Raw genomic sequence first — 22,276 nt, 5'->3', positions numbered from 1 at the left:
TTGAACAGGACTGTTTTTAACAGTTTCCTAAATTTTATTTTGGATTCTGTTTTCCTTAAGTGTTGTTGTGGGAGCATGTTCCAGAGCCTGGGGGCCAGGAATGTAAAGTAGCTTCCTCCCCTCCTGTATCTGTTTATCTGGGATACTGCAAACAGCTGCTGGTTGGTGGAGTGCAGCATTCTGGATGTATTATGGGGTCAAGAAGACTGAATTTTGTACATTGCTCGATGAGCTAAGCACAGCGTTTTAAAGTGTATTCTTTGTAGCATCTCCTTTGGTTTCGCTTTGTTCGCCCTAAGTTGGCAGGGTATGCTCACACGTGGGTCCCTTGCTCACTTTGCCACTGGATTCAAGGTAGCCTGGCTGATGAGGGTTATGAACCCGAAACCGGTGCCAGGATGCTTGTTTCCGGTCCAGGGAAGACATGGCATGGCAGTTCGGGCTGGACTGTTCCCATGAGGCACAGGGTCAGACTGATTTGCATATGGCCATGTCTGAACTGGGGTGGTGGAGTGAGCTAAAGAATGATGATGGATTAAACCCAGATCAGTTGACTGGGGGTGAGTGTTTGATTTGCTCAAACGCTCCGTCCATCATCCCCTTTGGCATCGCCAATGCAGGCTTGCTAGGACAACAGTGGCGAACTGATGTTTTCATCAATTTGCAGGCGACTGTGGCCTTCTAGGTAACTTGCAGTCTTTTTATGACAAACTTAGGGCTTTCATGGTATAGGGAGTTACTATAATCTAGTTGTGAAATGACTAATCCTTGAGCCACTATTCTACGCCATCTCAGATGGTCATTGATGATCATTGCATTATCACGCTCACTTGCTGGACATCTTAAAAATGGAGAGTCCTCAATTAATGTATGCTTGCTGGGTGCATTAATGTTTGGTTTAGGTTGCAGCAACTTTGCTGTGATCGAGACAAGCTACTTTTTATCCTAGTAACCAGTACAACTGTAATTACTGATAGAAGTAAACATCTGTGAAGTGCTATACACTTTATGAACAGCCCAATCAGCAAATCAGATACTTATATAAAATATAGCAAAGTTAGCAGCTGAAGGTGGTCTGAGCTAAGTAAGAATGACATGACCAATTGAAAACTTTTTTAAGCTGTGGGTAGCCAGACATTCAAATCTCTTGTTTGTAGTCCTTGTAGTAGTTAAACAGTCTACACGTGTAAATATTAAATGGAGTCAAACATGATGTTTGATAAACAGTTACCAGTTTCTCAGACACCTGACTCTGTGTGGCCAGTAATTTAGTTGGAAAAATCTTGTGGTTCATGTTACGGCTACCAGTGCATTTATAACCTCGGGTTCCCATATTACAAGTTGATAGACTACAGCTCTCTATGGAATAGACAGTAACATTCAGGGTTTATTGTTACAACTTCCATTCCGACATGTGAACTTTTAATTCCAATCTTTTTATTAATAACTAAATCATATTTGACCCTATTAAACTTTGCTGAGTTTCTGCACCTGTGAACGCCAGTTGTAGAAACCTCATTTTTACTGTGATCAGCCAATCTGTTATTACTGGTCAAATCATAAGTGGCCTGAGTCTCCAGTCTTGCCCTAATATTTAGAATAGAAAATCAGCTCTCTGAGAAATCGGATATCTTGATAAAGTGTTGTGACAAGAGCGTCCCCTGTAACATATAAAGTTGTGAGAAATTTGGTTGTTGGTTGAATGGAGGGTGACCCCTGTTGAAGCAACAGGCACAATCCCTATCGGGGTTAGCCACAAAGGCCACTAAATTCACCTGTGCTTAACCTTTGGTAGCTTGGCACAAAAATCAGCCTGACTTAACTTGGAGGCAAAATATAAATGCACGCACACAGTAATAAAGTGAAAACACTGCATATGGAAAAATCCTACAGCAATTTATAAAAACTGTGTACATTTTGATAAATGTTAAGACACCAAAACAACAAAAACCCAGTCAGTAGAACCATAGTTGTGATCTTTAAAAAAAAAAATGTGGGTTAAAACTAGCATCTAAAAGATCAAAGCATCAACAGCGGACATCTAGTGGCGCAAGACCGGGTCAAAGTCGTAAAATATGGCAGACCGCAGTGGAGCATCACACCAGTTGGTAATAAGAAATGATTGGGCCTGGTCGGCACTTTCCTTCAGACTTTGAAGAAATTTTGAAGAAAATGTTCTTGAAAGGTAATGTTCTGTGTACAATGCTCAGCCGATGTCCCGGGAGAAGGTGTCGTCACCAGGCATCTCCTGGACAAAGTGGCGGTGAAGTCTTATTCATTCAGATTTGGTCTCTTTTTTTGGAAGTCAAATCTTCAGTGGGTTGAAACTGAAGGCTGTAGCTGATGAGTTCCAGGAGGCCGGATACCCATTTGCTGAGGGACCACTGAAAAGGATTTGCTGCTTCATAGAACAACATAGTGGGAGCTACGGCAAAGGCAGGCCAACTAGCAGTGCACCTCAGGTAGATCTACTAGCAGGTTGGTCCTGGACTTCCCTCAGTTCTCAGAACAGTTTTTAGCCAAAAATGTCTAAGTCCCAAGTTTTCGAATTTGGCTGTCTGGGCACTTTTAGTACCACCACAAAAGGCCCAGGACTGGAAGGGCACAATGTGGGATGTGGGGATGGTTAAGACACACTCTTGCTGGGTCCAGGTACGGTTTAAAGATGGTGGGTGCCTGTTATGTCCCTGTGGCTCTAGACAGGAGGCCAGCAAACTAGCCCTTGTAGTCACTCATGTAGTCCTGGGTTCAAATGATGAAGCATGGCAGGCCTCTGAGGTTTCAAGGCGGGCTTCAGGAGCCAAAGCAGTCCTTCCATGTGCAACAAAGCAGTCTTGTGGAGTACAAAGTAGGCCACAGGAGCAGGCAGTCCTCTGAGACTCCTTTCAGAAGTCCAGAAAGTTAACCGAAAAGTGAATCAGAAGGTCCTATTTTTTGTACCGGTGCCGCCTTTGAAGTAGGAGACATTTCTCGAAGTTATCTTTTGAAGTACTTGGAATTTCCAGACTCCCCTGCCCGGTTTTCAAGCTGGCTGCAGGGACAATGCAGTGGTGACAAGCCTTTTGGGTGGAGGCAGAGCACAGCCTATTCAGTTGCAAGTAAGTCTGCCCAGCTCCGCCGGCCCCCCTCCCATCCTGCCAGTTGATGACCCATTCAGGCACACCTAATCCATCTATTGCGTGACTGTCTAGGAGGAATTAAGTCCAGCTGCCAAGTACACCCAGTCATGTGACGTAGGACAGACTTCAGCCACCATATAGCAAAGAGTAGGAAAATGCAAACTTTCTAAAAGTGGCATTTTCAAAATTGTAATTTAAAATCTGACTTGATTTCATAGATCCCAAATGTGCAATGCTTACCTGTTCCTAATGAAAAGTTACCACTTATTAAATGTATCAAGGCAATCCAATGTTATCCTATGGGACAGGCTGGCCTCACAGTAGTGAAAAACAGATTCAGGGTTTTTTCACCCTGAGGACATGTAAAACTTAAAAGTCCATGTCCAACTTTTTAACTACAATACACCCTGCCCTGTGGGCTACCTAGGGCCTACCTTAAGGGTGATATATATGCATAAAAAGGGGAGTGTAAGGCATGGCAAGGAGGTTTATTGCCAAGTCGAATCAGCAGTCAGTTTGAAACTGCATTGAGGCTGCAGTGGCAGGCCAGAGACCTGTTTTAAAGGGCTACTTAAGTGGGTGGCGCAATAGGTGCTGCCGGCCCACTAGTAGCATTTAATTTACATGCCCTGGGTATATGATATACCACTCTGCAAGGGACTTTAATGAAAGAAAATGTGCCAATTAGGTGTAAGCCAGATTAACCATGTTTAGGGTAGTGAACACAAGCACTTTAGCACTGCTTAGCAGTGGTAAAGTGCACTGAGTCCTAAGGACAACAACAAAAAAATTCTGCAACACAATGAAGGGCAACAGGTTTTGGGGGAGACCACCCTAAGGCTTATGAGTCCAATTGGAGTGGTGGCAGTGCATTCTGTTTTTAAAAATCATACTTGTGACCAGAACTTTTTATCTGTATAACAGGAGTGGAGGACTACTCGCGCACTCATGTAAAGTTCTGCTTCTGTGTGCTAGCATCCTGCGTGCATTTTTAGGCTTGTGGGTACATGCTTTTTGTATCTGAGGGAGCAAGAGAGCACCCAACCTGTTCCTGTGCACAAGATGGAGGCGAGGTAGTTTCCCCAGACAGTGGAAGAGTATTATTGACATTCTTTAAGATGAAGGGAGGAAACCTTGACACTGATGTTAGGAAATATAAAACTGGGCTCCTTTAGAAATTTGATTAGGTCCTTTTGCTCAGAACGACTGCTGATTGGTCTTTCTGAGCATTTTGTAGCTGTATAGCGTGAAGGATGGGACTGCAGTTTTTTTTTTTTGTTCGGAGTGAGAAGGGTCATTTTAGTGAGGCCAGCCTTTTCTCTCTTTCCTGATAACTGTTCATTGTGGCTATTGATAGCCAGGTGCAAAAAGGTCGCACCTAGTTTTCCCTCATTTATGGATATTCTAGGCTGATACCTACCCTACTGTTAGGAGCATCACTTTGTACAAAGGCTGGATATGATGAACAGCCAGATGAAAACCAAACCGACCCAAACCTGTTTGAAAGCACAGACAGAGATTGGACATCCCCTGTCTGCTTTGACTGGACTTATTGTCCCAGTTCCAAATACTTTTTGAGGGTGCTTCACAGAGTACTAAAAGGACTGTGGTGGATGACAGCCAACTTCCCAGAGGTCAGGTGTTGAGACCCAAGATCACACGGTACCACTGGGGACAAGCTACACCTGACTTAAAACCCTATCAGGTCAAACTGGTCTTATGACAAGTTGGGGAACGTGAATGGACTTAGAAATGTATGCAATACTGTCAATCTTTTATTGATACAGATTTATACAGTTGGTATATACATGTGAAACTGGGTCTACATTAGTCAGCCACACCAATGACAAAATGGAGAATGCATGTACCCGTACCACTCTGCTGGCCTAATCACGATTACACTGCCAAATCCCTAATGCCAACTGTAAAAGTAAGAGTGATTTGAATGTATGTATTGAACTAATTATAAAATTAATAAAATTGTGTTAAAAAAAAAGAAATCAGGTCAAACTGGTCTTCGGTTGCTTGTTTGCGGTTTAAGGATGATCTGGCTTTGCAGTTTGGTCTGAACTGTTCCTAATATAGCAGAGTTAAGACTGATTTGCATATGGCTGTGTCCAAACTGATGTTGTATGGTGAACAAACCAACAGTGGTTTGGAATGCTACCCCGAGCGATTGCCAATAGTTAGACTAATTACAAGCATTCCTCCCACCGTCTTTTGTCAATTTGCTGTAATGCCCAAAGTGGCCTAGTGTATGCCCAGACATGGGTCCCATACGTACTGTACTGCTGGAACCAAGCTGCACCAGACTGAAGAGCGCCAATCAGGGTGAAGCTTGTCTGGGTTGCTTGTGTTCCGGATCAGTGAGGTTCCTAATCACCTGGAGTCTTGCCATGCTTGAAGAAGCTGATCTTCTGACTTGAAGCACCTTGAAACCAACTTGCTGCTGAGAGAGAGGAAACTGGCCTGTCGATCATGCAGCGATGGGACTGACTTTAAGAGCCATAGAAGCTTGACGCAGCCTCCTTCTCCCACCCGCCAACAAACACCCACCATCCAAAGACTGAAGAGAGTGATTTTTGAGAAGCAAAGAGCGCTGTCTCTCCACCCGAAGGTTTCCTGGTGAAAACCTCGCCAAGAAGCGTGCTCAATCCCAAAGATACTCCCAAGTAACCTGATCAAAGGCTTTGGCCGCATCGATTGCGACTATTGCTAATGGCAACCCCCTCTCTTCCGCAAAATCAATTGCCCCGATCACCTGGAATGTTAATTCATTCAATTGCCTCCCAGGGATGAACCCTCTTTGATCTGGGTGGATAATTGTTTTTATAATTTTAGCAAGTCTTGTAGCCAGTATCCCAGAGTAGATCTTTAAATCTGAATTCAATAAAGATATAGGCCTGTAAGACTCTAGTCGCAATCGATGCGGCCAAAGCCTTTGATCAGGTTAATTGGGAGTATCTTTGGGCAACAATGTCCAGCTTTGGTTTCCCACAAGTTTATATAGAAGGGATCAAATCACTTTATCAGAGTTCGCCAGCTAAGGTCTTGGTAAATGGGGGTCTATCAGATTGGTTTAACATTTTCCGCGGAACCAGACAGGGATGTCCTTTGTCCCCTTTACTGTTTGATATCTACATAGAGCCTTTTGTCTCTCTTATTAGAGCCGATCAAAAAATTTCACCTTTTAAAATAGCAGATTTAGAGCTTAAAACAGCGTTGTATGCGGACGATCTTCTGCTATATACTTCTAATCATACTGAGGCAATCCCTAGACTATTTGAATTAGCTGAAGAATTTGGACGGCTATCTGGGTATCAAATTAATAAGGGGAAGACTGCAATAATGGGGTGGAATAATTTAACAGGCATCCCGGGGGCCAGAAATAAAATCAGATACCTGGGAATCTATCTTACCCAGAAACTGACTGATATTCCTAAAATCAGTTGGCAGTTAGTCGTTAAGGAGATTTCTAAAACGCTAATAAAATGGGCCAATTTGCCACTGAATTTGTATGGGCGAGTCAATCTGGTTAAAATGACAATCCTCCCTAAAATAACTTTTTTGTTCAATGCTATTCCTCTGGCTTTTCCTATAAAAGATATTACGAGCCTACAAGGGAAAATAGGATCCTTTATATGGGCCTCGAAATCGCCTAGGATTGCATGGAAGAAATTAAGGAGGGGATTAAAGATTGGGGGTTTGGCCCTACCTGATCTGTTGTTATATTGTCACGCCTTCCATCTTAAGAATTTCAGATTATTGGCTAACAAATTGGACTCTTCTTCACAGTGTCGCCTATTTCAGGCTTTATTGTACGACCAGCCTCAGGGTCAGGAATTTTTCCTTTTTAAATTTGGTGATCAAAAATTTTTCAAAAATGTTCGCCTTAAGATCCTGCAGACAGCACTAAGCAACTGGATACATTTCCGGAGAACGTTGGGGATCCCCTATTATAACATGCATGCTCCAATCTGGGATTCGCCAGGTACTCCGGAATGCCTGCAGGACCAACTATCCCAGCCACTTAGGAAAGCAGGTTGTAGGAGATGGGGTGACCTCTGTCTTGATTCGCGTCTTATGGGCTGGGAGGCTATAGCGGCTTTGACCAACGGGTCTTTAACAAGATTTAAATATTATCAACTTTCTGCCTGGTGGTCAGGGCAGTCGCTGGTGTTTGAAGATGAAAGGGGGATCTTAGATGCTGTTTGTAGAGGCGGAGTTTGGAAACGAGAGGTTTCATTTTGGTATAGGTCACTATTAGGTGTAAAAGAAACTCTGAACCAGGAACTGGGAGGCCTTTGGGGTAATGTTTTGGGTGGCGGTCTGGAGACGGTGCAAAAAATTTGGATGGACTCATTTTCTATCTCACAGAGTTTAATTAAACCAGCAAATTTGAGGAGAAACCACCTGTTTACGGCATATAGGATTTACTGGACTCCGGCAAAGCTATCTAAGATCACGTCCAATAATTATCATTGCCCCAGATGTAAACACCCGGCAGCGGACGATTTACATATGTTTATGGAATGTTCAAAACTTTCGGGTTATTGGGAGGCGGTCTGTGGTTTCTTGGAAAAGGTATTAAAAACCCCTATTACATGTTCTCTTAGTCTGATTTTCTTCGGTCTGCTATCAAATTATAATATTAATAATTATGCCTCACAATTTATATTCTATTTGATAGTTATAGCCAGAAGAGAAATATGTAAAGAATGGAAATCAGAGGCCCCCCCCAAGATTTGCTGATTGTTTAAAAAACATCATGATGGTTAGCAAGTCTGATATGGCCTGTGAGGCCGCAAGCGCCGAGGGGGTGTGGTCGGCCCTGGTTGCTTAGTTGAAAAACTAAGGGTGGTCCTATGATTATGCCAGAGGTTTGTGGTTCAGTCCTCCCGAGTTCCCAGGGTGGCCCAGTTTAGTGAATGGGAATGGGAGTCGGACACGATGACAGCCTACCTCTGGGAGATCTCTTTTCTCTTTCCACACACTGTGTTAAGGGCGGTAAGGACATCGGAGAGTGTGGAAGGTTTGAGGATCTTCCACCTAGAGTTTAAAATATCTGGTGGAATGTATGAGGACAAAAAAAAAAAAAAAAAAAAAAGAAGCGTGCTCAATTGAACAAGGCCTCTACACCAGAGAAGTGTAACTCAGCGTACTATGTCACTTCTACAAGACAATAGAAGTGTGCTCGAGCGGACTGTGCTACTCTGTGGAAATGTGCCTTTTCAGGGGCACACCGGTGCAGGGTTCACCCTTAAGTTTGTCCAAGGGTCCTTAGACTGAAAAAGAAGAGATTGGTACTGAAGCTGGAATGCAAAATAACAAGTTTATTAATCACTCATGAGTGGGACAACATCAATACAACACCCTCAGGCGCTGTAGGAGGTAGTACATGGAATACAGACACCATGGGCCTTTTATACACAGTTTGTTGCAGAGTAAGCATGTAGTTACAAATAAATGGTACAGGCCTGCACAGGAATAGATACTGACAGACATGGGCAGATGAATATCACTTAGTCAGCAAAGTGGGAGGGGAAACAGAACTGCTTACATCAGTAGGATATGATAGACCGTTACATTCTCAAACAGGTGCATTCTAGCAGCTACAGGCCTTTCTGAGCTCATACATTGCTCTGGCTCAGTACAGAAGGAGTTAACTAAGTTTGATGACTCAAGCAGAATAGAAAAGCAGGCAACAGTGAAAACGGCAGAATCACAAGGCTAACAAAATGGATGCTGCAAACAAGATGGCTTCAGCCCATGCTAACAGCAATTATTTTTAATTTCCACAGACTGCCCTTTTAGAATTAGCTGAAGACATATCTATGATTTAGAAGGAGCATGGAAGATATGATGGACATCAATCATCATTAACTCACTAATGTCTTGGTCTGTTACTAGTCGGGCATTTACATTCTTGACATTTTGTTTAGCTGGTATACATGCGGTACAGGTATAAGCACAAAGGGAACAGAGCATTGGGCCACATTGGATATATAGGCAACAGATAAAAAGGATTGCAACAAATATAAATAGAGTTGACAATAGTTTCCAGCCCCATAGAGTAAGCATAGTCCATAGCCATCCAGTCAAAGTCCATGTTCCTGAATACTGATGGATTTCAGTGGCTATCTTGTGCAGCTTAGAAATTGCTTCAAAAACTGAAGGGGCGTGGTCAGGGATGTAGACACAGCTGCTCCCAATAATGCGGCATGCTCCACCACGGTCTGCCAGGATCACATCCTAAACCATCCTGTTTTGGAGCGCCATGATTCTCACAATTTGTACTTCTTCCGTGACGTTTCCAAGTGCCATGGCTGTCTGATTGGTTACAGCCTCTACAACACGTGTTAAGCACCTTATTTTTCTGCTATTTAAGGCTGCACCAACAAAGAAGAATAGTCGCAAATTAAAGTCCATATACTGCTGCAATGCAGGATCACTTTCATCCACCTCATCGCGATTTATTGTCCTCTTAAATCGGCTCTTAGAAATGTCATTAAACAGTTTATAGTCTTTGTGGTAGGATGCAGATGCCAAAAACACAGGTGGTATCAAAAAGGACACAAAACTGCTACCTGACCACCCAATAGGTAGGTGGTAATAGCCTTCACTTCCACAAATGAAATAGGTGTTATGTGATGACAAATAACTACTATTGTTTATTCCAGTAATGTTCAGCACTGTACTACAGTCACTTTTTCCCACAGGGATACTGCCAATACTGCTCACACAAAGGTCTACTCGAGCTCTAGTAACGGCTGTAACAGGAGGTCCATTACGCTTGATAATTCGTGTGTTGGGGAAAACATAGTGTGTGGAGGAATTTCCTCGACGATACTCCTCCATTTTCCATACAGTTCCTTTAGCTTGTGGATCTCCTTCCTCATCAGGGTAACAAGCTCTGTTTAACTGAGCGTTAAGTCTTCCTACATCAAAGTTGGTAATATTACCAATATGAGAAGCACACAATCATGCAAACCAGGCTCTGCAGTAGCTATTGTGTGAAAACGGCAAAGGAATGAAAGGCATTCCTCCCTTTTTCTGATGAGCTGGCAGCATTCCACACATCCAACAGTTGGTAATGTTCGTAGCATTATGGGTGTGATGCAACATTTGTATGAAAGTGTTATTAAGATATGACATTCTGTGCTTCTTTTCATGATGGGAAGAGTAAAATATCGGTGCTCAATGGGGACAGGAGTAGTAGCAGTCAGTAGTTGTCGAGCAGGAGCTACTCCCTCTACAACCCATGTTATTGTAGCAATGATGACAAAAATCAAAGTGAGTCCAATAATGAACATACTCTTTTGATCACAAACTTTTGCAGCAGTTCATTTCTTCTCCACAGGCATGTTCATCTTGCCATTGAACATTGGAACAGATGGTGCCTTAAGGTCCTGGGCAGACATTGGTTTCTTCGCTGGGGTTGAGATTAGTAGCCACTAAAAGAGTACCCCTCTTTGTATCTCAGTCTTTCTCTACCCAGGACAGTGGCTCAAACAGTCCATTATTCAGCAACGAAGTGTCTCTCTTCCAGGGTCGCAGCTGATATCGAGATGCACCAGGGATCGTGTGGTCCGGGAAGACTTCCTCAGGTCTTTCAGGTGCCGTGGCTTGTCCTTTCTCTGTGTCCAGGATGTCGCGATTATCTGCCAACACAGCTGGGCTCACTAGGTCATGCAACACCTTCCGACAATGGGTTGCATGCACCCACTTCTTCCAGTTGGTCACTTGCACTGCAGTCCTGGTAGCCAGAAGGGCTTGCTCCGGTCCGCGCTACCTCGGTGCTAGGGAGCTGGGTCTCTGGAAGGACTTGGTTAGGACAAAGTCCCCAGGCCGTAGATTATGGCCCTCGCCCTGCAACCTGTCTGGAAGTGTCTCCCGAACCTGTTGATAAATAGAAGACAAACTGTCAGTCAACTGAGAGAAATAGTCATTCATCAATACATAGGGTACATCATGTATAGGGCTCTGGCTTAGGAATCCCCCAAATATTCATTAGCCTTCCAAAAACCACCTCATACGGTGTGAGGCCAGATCGTGTATGTGGTATCGATCTAATAGATAGCAACGCTAATGGCAGTGCATCAGGTCATTTCAAAGATGTGTAAGCCTTTTTTTTGGTCAATTTTAGCTTGAGCGTAGAATTGTTCCACTAGCCCTGCTGATTGTGGGTAAAAAGCAGCATGGAAGTTCTGTTTGATTCCTAACCCTTTCATGAGGTAATCAACAACTTGCCCAATGAAATGTGATCCGTTGTCTCTCCACAAAACTCAACAAATGCTGAATCTGGGGAAAAACTCCTTTAGGAGCACCTTTGCTGTAGTAAGAGCTGTATTATCTGTCGTAGCGTATGCCTCCACCCATTTACTGAAGGCGCAAACCCACTACCAAGACATACTTTAGGTTGTTAAAACGCTCAAACTGTATGTAATCCATTTGCAGGACCTTAAAAGGTGAAGTAGGTATGGTAAACCCTCCTGCTGGAGTTAGTGTTCCCTTTCCAGGATAATATTGGAGACACATCAGACAAGACTGGACTATCTTTTTAGCTGTGCCGGCAATATCTGGATGATCCCAAACTTGCATAAGTTGTTTTGCCATTGGGGACGCTCCAACATGTGCCGGCCCATGTGCCATGTGAATCCTAGGCAGTAAATAGACTGTGGGTAACTTCCATTTAGTCATTTCTTTATTCCTCCAACAGCCCTCATCATCCAATGTTCCTTCCTTAGACCATTGGTCTATTTCTTCAACAGAAGCAGATCGTTGCATATCCAGTACCTCTTGCCTAGCATCATGCCAACGCTCAGCCTGTGACTTAACTACATACATGGGTGTAGTACTTCGCTGCATTGCAGTCTCACAAGATGTGTGATCCGCAAAGGCATTGCCTTTTCCTATTTTATCAGTCACTTTCTTGTGTGCACTACATTTAACAATTGCCACTTTCTTAGGCTCTGTCAAGGCAGTAAGAAGATTGTGTACTAATTCCCCATGCACTATTTGCATCCCATGTGAAGTAAGAAAGCCTCTTTCCTTCCAGAGTTGCCCAAAATCTTGAGCCACTCCAAAAGCATATCGGCTATCAGTGTAGATGTTAACAAGTAGATCTGTACTAAGCTCACATGCTCTTGTCAGTGCAATCAACTCGGCTGCTTGAGCTGACTTCTGTGGAATGCATAGGCAGCGGATGTCGTGCCATCAGTGAAATTCAAGCAGGACCCATCAACCCACAGTTCCCCATCAACACTAAAAAGGGGCGTATCTTGTAGGTCAACACGACCCTTTGTTTGTTCTTCAGTAAGGGAAATACAATCATGTAACTCTTGTGACTGAGACCGAGTGGCTGGAAATGGCAATAATGTGGCAGGATTCAGAGTTGAGCATCTTTTCAGTGTGATGTGAGGAGCCAAAAGTGTCAATTCATATCCTGTCAAGCGGGCACTAGTCAAATGTTGTGTTTTCGTTTGATTTAAAAAGAGCATTAACTGATTGGGGTACTAGCACAAGCAATCTGTGTAACAAGACTATCCCCTCACTTTGACCTATGGACACAGCTGTTGCCACCACAGCTCGAAAACACCCAGGCAGCGCATGGGCGACTGGATCAAGGACAGCTGAGAAATATGCACAAGGGCGCTGCTTATCACCATGTGTCTGTATTAAAACTGAGAGCACAACCGCCACTCTTGTGTATATAGAGTGTGAAAGCCTTAGTGTAGTCTGGAGTTCCTAATACTGGTGCAGAACAAAGAGCTTGACGCAATTGTTGGAAAGCATGCTGGCATTCATTAGTCCATGGGGGGGGCATCGGAGTGTCTTTAGTCAAAAGGGCCATCAAAGGTTTAACAATGTGAGAAAAGCTAGGGATCCACTGCCTACAGAAAGAAGTAAGGCCAATCAGTGCACGAACATCCTTTTGAGTACGGGGCACAGGTGTGTCTAAAATAGCTTGAATGCGATCGGTGTAAGTACACGTCCCTCCTTAGACAGGAGGTGACCTAAATGCGTATACTGCTGTCTACAATATTGCAATTTCTTCCAAGAGACTTTGTGGTGATGAGAGGCAAGAAATTATAGCAATAAGTGTTCCTTCTTCACACTGTTCAGGGGTATCCGCAGCCAACAAGATGTCATCGACCTATTGAATAAGTGCCACCCCTTTTGGCACAGGGAAAGAATCAAGCTGCCTTTTCAATGCCTGGCTATAAATGCTAGAACTCTGTATACCCTTGTAGAGCTCTACAGAATCTGAATGATCGATTATTCAAAGTGAAGCCGAACAAATAACGGCTGTCAGGATGAATAGGTCTCGAAGAATGCATTCTTCAAATCGATCACACAATGTAGTTGCAGTAGGAGGAACCATAGTAAGAAGTGTTGTGATGTCAGAGACTACTGGATATTGGGGCACTACGATCTTGTTAACCTCTCACAAGTCAATGATGAATCTATAGATTCTAGAATCCGTCTTTTTTCAAAATAGGAATAATAGGGCTATTACAGGTATTGTAAGGGACTTCTTCCACAACCCCCACCTTAATCAAATCCTGAACAATGTGTATCAATGCTTCTTCGCCCTCCCGAAATATTTTATATTGGGGCAGTCGAGGCAAAGTAGCACCTTCTTTCACTTGAATATGTACTGGTGGGATAACCATTTGTCCCGCATCGGTATTTGATGTAGCCCACAAGGTACTAGGTAACAATGCCAAAGCAATATCCTCTTTAATAAGACAAGACCTCTCAACCATTGGATAGTTATTTAAAATAACACACACATCCTCTGGGAAACAACATATTGTAGCACGAAAATGTTTGAGCATATCGATACCCACAATGTTATCCGGTGTGTTAGGGGAAAGCAGAAAAGGACATGTAGCAGTGAATTTATCAAGACTAAATGCAAGTGGCTGTGACAGTGGGCTAAGTGTAGGTGTCCTATTGATGTTATCATTGTGCCTGACAGGGGAGCCCTAGGAACCAATTGTTCAGACAGGGCACTACGAGTAGCTCCTGTATCAACCAGAAACTGATTAGTAGAACCCAAGACGTTTGCATCAACATAGGGACCCTTCTACTGGGACCTCAACCGGTTCCTCGCCCCATCCTACGCATTCCTATGCATAATCAGAATCCTTAGGACCATCAGCCGAATAATCGGACATTTGGTATTGGTTTTGTCTATCAAAGGTATTAAAAGAATTTGGATTGTGTTCAACTGCCTCAATTCTGGTACGATTATCCATGCCTCCCCCATTTCCTGTGTTCCCTGGGTGGCTTCTCATACTTCCCCTACCCTGCTGATACTGCTGACCTTGCAAAAGGGGGCACACAGCACGCCAATGTTCTATTTCTTTACACTAAGCACACTGATCAGTAGACAAAGTTGCTCGAGGGAAAGGGGGTACACCAGGGCGATACATCGCACTTCCACCTCTACCACCACCTCTAAATGAGGGACCATAGACTAGAGCCAACACAACTTTTGTTTTTAGATCCTTAACCTTTTTTATCCTCCTTGCCTTTTGCTTCCAATTCCTGTAGCTCATAATACTGAGCCATAGTCAAAAGGGAGACGGGGGAAGACTTAGTCCATGAACTCTCGCTGGCCTCTAGGCGACTAGCTATTTCTGGGAACATATTAGCGACAAATTGGTCGACGAACAGATGCTTACCCGTATCATCTGCCAACGACTGCCCACTAAAATCATGGTGTGTCTCTTCATATCGTGTAAAGAAATCAGAAACTGACTCATCCGCCTTCTGTTTACAAGCCGCTAATGTAGTCCAATCTATTTTCTTAGGGAAGATCTAATATCTCCTGTCGTGGTTTCTGCGCAGGCTCTCTAGCCGCATCTTTTTGCTCTAAATGCACCCAAGTATCACCACAGGCTACATTATCATCTACCTTCCGAATTGATCTCCACATATCGGGGGGCAAAATAAGTCCAAAAACCATGGCAATATCTGGCAGAGTCATAGTATAGGAGCTAATAGCTCCTTCCACTTCTTCATAAAAAGTGGCCGGGTTTTTCCTTGGGTCGGGCAAAGCAGCTTTAAGAGCCATAATGTCTGCTCTACCCAATTATAAACAAAATATTCCTTTGCATCATCTGAATCTTTATCATTCGTTCCCGCTCCCTTTGGGGGAACATAGAGGTGCTGCTTCACGCATGGGTTTTATAGTAACTTCAATATCACTACTATCTTTATCTGTCCCCGTAGCTCCCTCTTGTCGCTCCGGGGTCTGAACTGTTTGTTCATTTGTTGTTTTACCAGCTGCTTTTTTCTCTCGCAGACGGAACATCTCACTGCGCAATTTAACCACTCGCCTAATGAGATCAGGCACCTGTGAAGGTAGAAAGGTGCCATCACTTAATTGTTTATAATTAGAATTTATATCAGAGAGCTCTAAATCATCAGAATGGTTTCTAAAACTGAGTATTACTTCCCAAGTAAACGTCTCTGCAAAATATAACTGCTCTAAATCTTTCCACTGCTGAATCATTGCTACGAGTTCTGGAGCAGAGGCACTCCCACAAACTGCTTACGAGCAGCGGATCGAAGAGTGGCCTTGCCTACAGTAGTCAAAGTAGAGCGACTCTTCTGCCCATCTTGCTTATCTTCATCTTTTTCTTCTGAAGACAAATGCTCCTCATCAGAACCCTCATTCTCAGGGGCACTAGGGAATTTACATGAGGGTGGAGGTCGAACCATCTTGAGGTCTATTAAGGATGGGATAAATTGGGTGCATAATTAGGGTACTGGCCAGTTACCTCTAAATGACACTCCCCATATTCTTTTTCCTTTATTTCCTTCATCTCCTTATATTTCAATTCCAATGCTTTTTCATATATTGTTTTTCGCTGTTCTTTTTCTGCTATAGCTTCTTCTTTCCTCACTTTCTTGCACTTCTTTCTCCCACATTCGTACGCAATCAAACATATCTTGTTGACTCTTATGCTTAAACAAACACTGCTCTACATACTGAATCTTTTTAAAATCAAATTACCCATTCACAGGCCATCGTAAATCAGGATCCTTTTTCGTGTATTTGTTCCATAGTGTACTATACATTATGGAAGAAATACCATATTTAATGTACTTATGCCTATTAGGTGTCCCCTCTAGGGGAGCCAGCTGACTACTTTCTAAATCCACTTTGGTACCACCAAGACAACAACACAACCGACGAAGTGTGCTAGGAGCAGGCATGCTATCAAATTGTAGTGAAATATTACTTATCCCAGATATATCAAAGTAGAGAAAAATCTCCACATTATCTGCCTTTATTTATTGCAGTAAACAAACAAAACCAGAATCTTAGCCAAGCAAATCCAAAATCAAGAGTGCCGTTCAGCGACCTTACCAAACAAAAGTCTCCAACCTCCAACTGCCAATCTCTTGGTCGACCTAATGGTCACTGTAAAACTTGCGCTAAAGGAGATCTCAGTCGGGACCGGCCACCACCTGGAGGGTCAAATCGGGAAAACCGGAAAAGCACTTTAGTCTGCAAAGACAAAAGGTCTTCTCGTGCAGGGCGTCTCCTCAGTAAGATTCCATTCCTCCGTCAAGACCACTCCTTTGGACGGCCGCGTCTCTGACGAGCCCCACGGTGGGCGCCAAACTTTGGAAATGTGCCTTTTCAGGGGCACACCGGTGCAGGGTTCACCCTTAAGTTTGTCCACGGGTCCTGAGACTAAAAAAGAAGAGATTGGTAATGAAGCTGGAATTCAAAATAACAAGTTTATTAATCACTCATGAGTGCGCCTACATCAATACAACACCCTCAGGCGCTGTAGGAGGTAGTTCATGGAATACAGAGACCATGGACCTTTTATACACAGTTTGTTGCAGAGTAAGTATGCAGTTACAAATAGAAGCTACCGGCCTACACAGGAATAGATACTGACAAACATGGGCTGATGAATATCACTTAGTCAGCAAAGTGGGAGAGGAAACAGAACTGCTTACATCAGCAGGATATAATAGTTACATTCTCAAACAGGTGCAATCTAGCAGCTACAGGCCTTTCTGAGCTCATACATTGCTCTGGCTCAGTACAGAAGGAGTTAACTAAGGTTGATGACTCAAGCAGAATAGAAAAGCAGGCAACATTGAAGACGGCAGAATCACAAGGCTAACAAAATGGATGCTGCAAACAAGATGGCTTCAGCTCATGCTAACAGCAAATATTTTCGATTTCCACAACTTCATTACGAAGACACTGTTCAAGGTGGCAATATGTCGCTGCAAGGCTGACGACTACCGTTGACCTACATGGTCCACTACCGGCTCGTCAAGGCCCAGAATCTGTTTCAGCATCTGAATGGCTGAGACCTTGTGGCGCTACTTGCCCCTGGCCTCCCAGAATAACTCAGAATGTGTTTCAGTGCATTATTAGCAGGATTAGGTTGTTTAAAGCAGCTGGTAAGTCTAACAGGTGCATACCCTTCCTTATCTAGGTTCTTGCGTTCTTCTGAACATCAGTAAAGCAGATTAATTTCCTTTGTTCAGACAATATCCTGATTGCCACATTGTGCACGCACTCACAGAGTCTGTTTTTGTACAGTTTCCGGTTGGGAAAGGCCTCTCTTTCAACCATGCATGCTTACAGCAGTATGTAGTAGTAGCAGTAACAGCAGCAGCCATATTCATCCATTACAAGCACACTGTGATATGATTAGGACCTCATGCTGGTAAAAAAGTCTCTAACTATGAAACTGTCCCTATGCAGGGAAATCCTTTTCAGATAAATAGGTGAACAATCTAGCCATCTTCATGTGGGTGAAAAAATTGAGGAGATGGTGTTTGTATGTGCACTGCATGCTGGATTCCTCCCTCTCATAAGAGATAAGGGTACCTTTATTGGTACATATGTGCAGTTAAGGGTTCCGGGATCCTCTCCAGCAGTGGGAAAGATTTTTAACAGTGTATGAATGTGATAATACCCTTATCTTATTGTTTTTTGACATCATGATTCCTATATCCCTATTTCGCTGTGTCATTTTATTAGTGGTACACTATAAGTAGATACAGTGGATGTTCTCAATTTAACTGAATGTCTCTGAATTTGTGTTTACAGTGAACCTACCTTCTCCCTATGCTCTGACCACAAGGCTATTGGTAAGTAATGGTGAATTTAAATGTTTTATGAATTGGGTTAAGTGCATCTTTTATATTTAAGAGACATGACAACAGTGAGAATAAAGGGTGTACCACTAGTTTGTCACTGTAATACTTAGATCTTATTACCGTTTTTGACACCTGTAAGGGGTGCTCATTTGACAGTGGCTGTTACCCTGCATTGACTGTTTTTCACTTTTCTTAGATTATGCATTTTGCCACATCCCTCCAAGTACATCGAATTTACACCTACTGTTAAAACCTGGCTCTGTCAGTTTATATTGTGGCAATCTCTGCCTTCCATTGGTGGGACCAGAAACATGCATGCATCCTTGTGACCTGAGTGGGCGACCGTCCTTTGCATGGTAAATAGATGTGTTCCCCTGCTCAATTGCATGTAGCTGGTATCCTGACCTTTCGATTTGTCCCAGGTGTCCTGCAACTCTGGTGTGTGTGCGCAGAGGCCTAGGCCTGTCCCAAACGATGAGCAGCGCCTGGGCTTGTCTTGCGACCTGAAGGGGTATACCAGGCATGAACTCCTTTATTGACAGTGATGTCTGTCCCGGCCATGGGTTTAGCTTGCAGAACGGTAGTGGCAGCATTTTGTGTTTTGAAAATTATTAGGGTGACCAGACCTTTTATCTGAGTTACTGTAGTAGAGGCCACTATGCCACTCGTGTAAAGTTCAGCTTCTGCACGCTTACCTACTCCTTAGCGCTAATATTCCAATTGTGTTAAGCATGTTGATATTTATAACCTGTTTGTACATGCATGGTGTGTGGGAGTAAGCCAGAGTAATGGGGGCCAGTGGGATTTATTTTTGGATCTCCCTGGCTACGCTTTGCAAAAGGTGCAGTTGAAGACTGAACAATCGGACAATGTTAGGTGTATTGCTTGCATTCCTCTAACTGAAGGAACCATACTCACCCAACAACCTCATTTCTAGCACGCCTTCATATTTTGACCCAATTTCACACCCTCTACTGACTTAACCAATGACAGTGTAAGTGCTATCTGTGTGTAGGAACCACACTTGTAACAAGCATTGGTTTTGATTCTAGTAGTATTATTTAGCTGTTTCCTATGCATATTCAATTGACCCCTTTTTTGATTGTCATTCAGTTGACTCACACTACTATAACCTTATAGCCCGCAGTAGCGGCCTGTACCGGCCATTAAAGGCCTGCTCCAGAGAGGCCTTTGTTTTATTTGTTAGAACATTCTGCCCTCTAGTGGCAGAATGTTTTAACAACCTTATAGCCCTTCTTAGCTGGGCTATACCGGCCATTGAAGTCCCGCTCCCTTGTTAACGCTGGAGCACACCTTTAATGGCCGGGATAGCCCACTACGGCGGGCTATAAGGCTATATTAGAATTGCAACTTGCAACCACATGGTCTCTGATATATGTTGTGTAAAATCTTTGGATTTGCAAGAACCGGCTAAGACATTCAGAACCATTACAGGGGCTTCTCTGGATCCTGAGCTCTAGCAAAGAACTTAAGTCTTTGTGCTACCAAGATATTTTACCCCTCAAAATACCTTTTTAAAAAAATAAAAAAAATAAAAGTTTCTTTGTAATCTGAAACTGATCTATAGCCGGTTCCCCTTCATGTGCAGTTTACAGCGATAAATGACCAAAAACCTTCCGACACTCAGTGACCAAATGATAGATTATTTTTTCCGCTTAGATCTAAACCTTAAGTGACCAATTGCCCTCATGTTAGTGCTTTACGCCTAATCCAATCCAACCTCTTTTTCAGAGGACTGAGGTGTTCCTCTAGAAACATGCATTGGCAAAGCCAAGAGGTCTGGCATTGGTTGCCAGCTTTTTGACTTCAGCAGTTCTTGTTTATTCTTTCATGGTTCTGCCATTGTTGGGGAAATAAACGAGCCCTCATTAATCTAAAAAACATTGAGTAAAGGAAACATATTTTTTTGTCCAAAAAGGTCATGTTCCCATAGTTGCCCCTCCATTGAAGGGAACTACTTTGTGTGTAGATTAACTCTTTGTGAAAGGGGTGCATGTTGTAGCTCACAGTGAAGTCAGACAATGGCTGAAGTGGGCTGTGTGTGGAAGAAAAATGTAAATGACACAACAACAGAATTATGAATGAAGTGTGGTTGAAAGCCTCTATAAGTAAATATGTTATACACATTTTTTTGTTAAAATCAAAAGGTCAAACTAACACTGGACCTAAAAAGAAAATAAAGGCCGTCGATCTGGTGTTAACTGCCAGCCTCTTACCTTTGCTAATGATTTTTTGCAATGTTTTTGTAAATCTTTTTTTACAAATAGAGATGGTTGAAAAGATTGATAAATAGAGAGGCCTGCAAAACCTATAGCGTCTCACAGAGACCGATGGAGAGGTTTATATAGATAGGTAACCTTGCATAGAAAGACGAATGGAAAATCGATTTTAAAAAACAACAAAAAAACATTTATATTGGCATTTGATTATAGTGATACAAAAATGCATAGAAGAGGGAGATTTTGTACATTGTACACATTTAGTCAACCAGTTTCCATTCCACCATCATGCCAACCTAATCGGTAACATAAAATACATGGTAACATAATATTTTGCTTCCGTAGACATTAATCATACTGTGGTGCAAACATCAAGCAAGTAACATTTTTGTTTTCCCTTTGTGTTTCCTGCATCCTCCAAGCCCGGCTTTATCATGCGTGACTCATATTGCTGGGTAATATGTCAGGCATCGACTATTTGGGTCTTTTATCCGGTCTGTAACGATGTATTGCTCTATATATGTGCTAATCAATGGGCGCTGTAGAACTAAGCCCATCAATGCCATATTGCGTAAAAAAGATTGAACAGCAAAAAAGTTAAAGTAAAGAAAAAAACAACAAAGAAGAGTCCTAAGGGTCAGTACGCCAGGGAAACATACAGGGACCCGTTGTAGTTCTTTCACGGCTCATGGGGTCCCACGTTATTTATTCCAGCAGGCTGGGGAGTGAGAGGCTGGGGGTACCCAAGACAACACATCTGCCTGAACAACCACGCAACTACTTAGAGTGATTAACAGGGCCGACACATCGGGAAGGGGGGTACTGGGTGGGGGACAACCACCACTTCTTCAGGGCTGTGTTACACGTCTCAGAGGGGCCTCATGCACTGCCCCATGAGCGTCCATGTCTATATCTTAGTCAAATTGCGTTTACTAGTCGCCCATGATGTTACGAGGAGAGCCACCAGTTTTCCCATCCCACGGGGGGGCTATTCCCAGGCACTGTCGTCTCCTCTGCCATCCTAGGCCTTGAGCCCTACTGCCCAATGGCCACTCAGTGTGCATTGTCGTATTCCCCGTGTTCGCTCCTTTGCCTTGGCCCATATGTCAACATCCTTCTCCCACACCACAACCTTCTGGCCTATTCCGGCCCACCACTGCATCGCTATCCATTTTCTAGCCAACACTAAGGCCAGATCCACAAATCTGGTTCCAACTTTGCTCGCCTTGGGTCTGAGGAATAATCCTAAGAGGTATACCTTAACTGTGCAGGGGAGTGCATGGTCCAGCACCCCATTGAGCGCGGCAACCACTGTATCCCAAATTACTCACGGCCCCAGGCAACTCTGCACCATAAGCCCTCTGTGCACCAGGGGCAAACCCTCAGCGCTCCTCCATTTATGACCTGCAGTCAATGAGGTGGGGGGGTCATGTAGGTAATGTGTATATAATTAAATTCAACATACATGAACCTAGTGTTCCTAGAAATATGCCTAGGGCGCGCCGCAATCTTACCCCACTCTGGGTCCAGATGGTCTCTACCCAATAACGCTCCCCACCTCTCCTGAGACCTCAGCAATGGCATCATGGTTAGCTCCAGTTGTGTCCTAAAGAGCCACTTCACCAGGTGTTGTGTGGAGGACAGGGACACCAGCACCTGAAGGAACGTATGAGTCTCGAGTTCTCCAAATGTCTGTACTAAAGAATGATCGGTCAAGAACTGGCCAAGGAGTAACTCATATTGTGTCAAGTCGTCCAGTGTAAT

The 22,276-nt window shown here is 43.5% G+C and overlaps 1 protein-coding gene across 2 annotated transcripts in view; it reads left to right on the top strand.

Moving 5' to 3' along the window:
- MROH1 (maestro heat like repeat family member 1) overlaps positions 1-22,276 on the top strand; it is a 2,508,022-nt gene that overhangs the window by 940,846 nt on the left and 1,544,900 nt on the right. For both annotated transcript variants that reach the window (XM_085604508.1, XM_085604507.1), the window contains exon 16: positions 18,223-18,263. In XM_085604508.1, coding sequence (XP_085460634.1) covers positions 18,223-18,263 — 41 coding nt within the window. The remainder of the gene's footprint in view (positions 1-18,222; positions 18,264-22,276) is intronic.

The sequence above is a fragment of the Triturus cristatus genome, chromosome 5_1 (assembly GCF_964204655.1).
Source record: "Triturus cristatus chromosome 5_1, aTriCri1.1, whole genome shotgun sequence".
NCBI lineage: Eukaryota > Metazoa > Chordata > Amphibia > Caudata > Salamandridae > Triturus > Triturus cristatus.
Note: the sequence above shows the minus strand (reverse complement) of the source record. Positions and strands in the feature narration are given on the sequence as shown.